At 51.2% G+C, this 4,372-nt stretch overlaps 1 protein-coding gene across 1 annotated transcript in view; it reads left to right on the top strand.

Annotated features, from left to right (window-relative positions):
• The window catches only part of STIM1 (stromal interaction molecule 1), a gene marked incomplete at its 5' end in the record, with an annotated part of 19,865 nt that extends 15,904 nt beyond the window's left edge, over positions 1–3,961 (top strand). Inside the window, 2 exons of the mRNA XM_010292677.1 lie at positions 2,428–2,827; positions 3,895–3,961. Coding sequence (XP_010290979.1) covers positions 2,428–2,827; positions 3,895–3,961 — 467 coding nt within the window. The remainder of the gene's footprint in view (positions 1–2,427; positions 2,828–3,894) is intronic.
• Positions 3,962–4,372: the final 411 nt, after the last annotated feature.

Genomic DNA, 4,372 nt, shown 5'->3' with positions numbered 1-4,372 from the left:
GTCGTGGGATGGAGGAGGACGAGCGTGTGCCGCGGCAAGCCAGCCTGTGCGCTGGCATTGGTTAGGGCTTGCATGGCGGTGGGCTTCCTCGAGACGACGAGCAGGTTATTTGGCTAACGTTGGTAAAACACGTGCAGTGTCTGGAGCGAGACAACGTTTGTGGGAAGCCGCGGGCCGCTGTGGCTGTGCAAGGCAAGGTCTCAGCCGTTGGTCCTGTGCTTATCAGAGTAAATCATGCAACAGGAGAGCACAACAGTGTAATGTGTCCAGTTGGTAAATGAGGCGTGGAACACCAGGGCGAAAAAAAACTTAGGGAAAAAAGCATGGCCCCAGAGAAAAAGAAACATAACAGAAACCCATAATCCCCAGTAAATTACTCTGCAGAGCTTGGATCCCCGCTAGCCCTCCAAACTGAGACTCCTAAGCTGTATCCCCGCCAGCAGCAGGCAAGGAGGGATCAGCTGTGCTATTCCTGTCCGCGCTGCCCGGCTTAGCGGCGTGGCTGCTGCAAAGGCACAGCAGGAGAGCTGGAACAGCCTCCAGTTCTGCCCATTAGCACTCTCCCCCTCACCTCCTCTGATCAGCTTCTTGCAGTCCCCACCAGAGCAAGGGATTTTTTTCCACCTTGACTCTGTGTGACTCTGTTTCACTTAATTTCAGCTCTGGAGCTCTTAAGAGGGAAAGAAAAAAATCGTGACATAGACAGTGGATGGCATAAAATGCTCCGGTGAAAGGCTCGTAGATGGGCAGTGTAGTAAAGCAAGAAGTAGCGAACCTGAGTGGTAGGACCCTGCGAGAGAAACTGTGATTTGCTGTGAAAACAACAAAGTTGCCTGAATTATTCTTGCTTGTTCCTTCTTCCACCTGAAATATGTCCCAGCAGTGATCCTTCAGTACCTGAGTTGTTGCTATCATATGAGCTGCAGGAGACTCTTGTTTCCAAGCTGTGTATTTTTATAGCAGTGATTTGCTGGTTCTTCAATTCCCGAAGGAGCTCTCCTTCTACTCCATTTCTTAGCTTTCCTGTCTGTTCACCTTTTTAACCTATTTTTACATTTATTTCTTATGCATATAAGAAATCCTGAACACCTTATCTCCTGCAAAAGAAGGAACATCTTGTATGGACATTACAGCTAGTGGATTAAATACAAGCAGTCTGGTTGCAGGATGGCGATGCAGCCCCGTGGATCCTTAGTTTTCCATGTTTCACGCTCTGCCTGATGGAAATGAGTGTGCAGAAATCTCCGTGTGGGCGAAGGTGCCTCCGTCTGCCCCTCTGAAGGCAAGGCCCTGGCTCCGGCTCAGTGTGTCGGTGCGGTGCAGAGGTAGTGTAGGCTTTGTGCAGAGACAACTGGCTGAGCTCTCTGGTCTCTCATGCCTGACCAGGTAAGGCTATGTGGCCAGAAAGATCATTATGATGTTTAAAAGCTGGTGACAGTGCGCTGGAGGAGGTGGTCCAGTTTGTTTCTCCAAACCAAGATGAATTTGCAATTAGAGAAAAATATTTTTCCAATTGAGCCTCTCTTTGATCAGTAAGTTAATTATCAGACAGACTGGGAACAGATGATGCCACTTTTGGACCAGAGCTATAATTTCAGGCATGGACTGATGACAAAAGCCTGTGCCTACCCAATTAATACCATAGTTACTATGCATCTGCCACGTGTCCCAGGCATTCTGCCTTGCGGAAGGGTACAAGGCTGGGAGGTTTTTCCATCTTCATCGAAGCTGTCCTGCGCCTGAACACGAAGTGTGGCTGTACTTCACAACCCCGCTTTTGGTCCCGCATTCCTGGCCTTGCTCCAGCAGTCGCACCAGCATGACGGTGCTGGAAGCAAGAGCAGAGCTGAGCTCCGGGAGTGGAGCTCACCTCGCCAGCTTTAGGTGCCTACATCTGAGCTGATCACCGGAGGCTCCTTTTTTAGGCTGCGTAGGGAAATAGTACTACCAAGGCATGAAGCATCTGAACGATTTGGATGTCTGCGTTAGGATGAAATGAATCATGTTCTGAAAGTACCGACTTCTTCACGTTTACTGTAAAGGGAGCCCGGGTGGTAGTTCTGACGTAAAGTTGGGTAGGATGAATCATGCAGCCAATTTCTGCTTCAAGCAAGATGATCAGATAAGGTGTTCAGAAAGCACCTGTAGCAGAAATGTCATGCGTAGTTTTTCAAGGGCTGGGCATTAATCTAGCATGTTGAGCAGTAGCGCCAGCTTAATGCTTCTTCTGCAGTAAACCAGCATAACTGATAGCAGAAGGTGGGATGGCTGCAGCGGCCGGAGCAAGTGTCGCGGTGACAGAAGGCATGGCGCTGCGGTGCATAGCCCTGGCTGTGGGCGGCAGCTTCATCGCGGTGCCTCCTCGCGGATTTGATGTGCAGTCTCTTTCCAGCTGCCTTCAGCGTTCTCCCCTTTCTCTCGTTACAGCTCCTGCCTTGCCCACCACAGTTCGCCAGCGCCTGGTGGACCCACAGCACGCCCACGGATCTCAGAGGTTGGTAGAGAGTTATGTGCAAGGCCAGAATGAGTCGGGCCAACCTGCCCATTACCGGGCAGGCAGAGTCTCTCTCCGTCGAATGCACAGCCTCTCCTCTGGACAGTCTTTCAGTTCCGACCTTCCCGGCACCAGCCCATCATCTGCTGCCACCACCACCTCTTCCGCCTCTTGCTCCTCATCCACCATCGCTGCATCTGCTCCTGCTTGCCATGTCCACCCTACCTATTACCATCACACCACCTCCTCTTATTTCCTTCAGATGGACTCCATCCCTGATCTGCCCCCTCCTGATGTCACCTCTGGAGTTCGCTGTCGCACTGAGAGCTTTGGGTATATTGCTGTTTCTTTTCTAGCTCCCTCTTGCCTGCTGTGTCTCAGAGCTGATGCTTGCTTGGGTGCTCTTTCTCCTAGATTCCTTGTGCCCTTTCCTTTTGGGCCTTTATTTCATCATTTATCCACATGTTTGTTTCTTCAACCTTTCTCCCATGCCAGTGGACCCTCTAAGGAGTGCTCCGTGGTCCATTCCCGTATCTGCAAGCTCAGTGGGTGCATAAACCAAGGAGGTGCTGTTTAACTGTAGCTAAGCAAATGAGAATTACTGGGTACTCGGTTATCACTAAATAAGTCAGTCTTTCACTTGGGTAATGCACCCGTGAGAACAAAGGTAACACAACTAATCAAACAAACACTGACCTTATTTGAAGCCTTGACTTGTTTGGGGTCTTCACAAGCAAATTGCAAAGGAAATGTGATGGGTAGATACTATGAGATAGCAGCTGGTGCTGCCAGAGCATTTGAAATTTGTGCTGTTTTTAAGAGCTGGCAAAAAGAGCTTTCAGGAATTCGGGGTTTCAGAGTGACTCTCTACCTCTGTTTTGGTAGGGGATGAGGCCTGGTTGTGTTTTGGCTAAGGAAAGTCTGAATAATGAGGAGGGAGTTGGAGCTTCTTATTGCCGGATCACTGGCTTTAACTTGATCCCTTTCAGCAGTAACAGCCAGCAAGTGGTGGCTCTTTGGAGACCTATGTATGATAGGACATACGGGACGGGTTATCGTCCACATCCCCGCAGCCCTGACCTCTCCTGATTCACTGTGCTGGCATTAGCCACAGGACCGGGTGGGCAGAAGCAGGAGCCCTGTCTCATCTAACTGGGGTGCCACGAGGGGCCCTCCGGCAGCCGTCCTGAGCTCAGAAACATGCTGTAGCCCAAGCAGAGGATCATGTTGCTTGGCTTCCTTCTGAATGAGGTCCATGGGCAGCAGCCGCAGGTCCTTGCCCCACATGGGTCATGGGTGCACGCAGCTCCAGAGTGTTGTTTGAGCCTGCATCCATTCCGATGCTCGATTAAACCCTCGGCTAAAGTGCGAGTAGGGTGTGCGGTTTGCGTCGTCTTTAGTTCAGGGGCGTTGCAGGCGCTCGGTGCGGAGGTGTCGGCGCTGAAGCAGGCGGTGGAACGGCTGTAACGGGCCATCGGGGAGTCCCGTCCTCCTGCCCTGCCGGAGGCCTGGGTCACTGCCTGTGACCGTGGCCAAGTCATTTAATCGCTCTGTTCTGCACTTTCTCCTTGGTAAAATTAAAAATAGTCTCCTTATCCTCAGCGTTGGGGAACAGACTTCTGGGAAAAGGCTGGAAGTCTCTCCATGAGGAAGTCGGTAGGGGCGATGTCCTTTCACGTTTATTTATCCAGGCAGGACACCATGCCAAGTCACCACATCTTCATTTGTCCCGGCACGTTGTACCATTATTCCTTTTTCTGTAGGTACCTCTGCCCTTAGGCGTAGGTTCTCCCCCGACATCATTTACACGGTCTCTGTTTTGGATGTCTCACCCCCTCGCTAACTTGTCTGTCTCGAAGCAGGGCTGCCTGTGGGCCC

Source organism: Phaethon lepturus, unplaced genomic scaffold (assembly GCF_000687285.1).
Source record: "Phaethon lepturus isolate BGI_N335 unplaced genomic scaffold, ASM68728v1 scaffold16568, whole genome shotgun sequence".
NCBI lineage: Eukaryota > Metazoa > Chordata > Aves > Phaethontiformes > Phaethontidae > Phaethon > Phaethon lepturus.
This window is presented reverse-complemented; position numbering and strand designations above follow the sequence as displayed.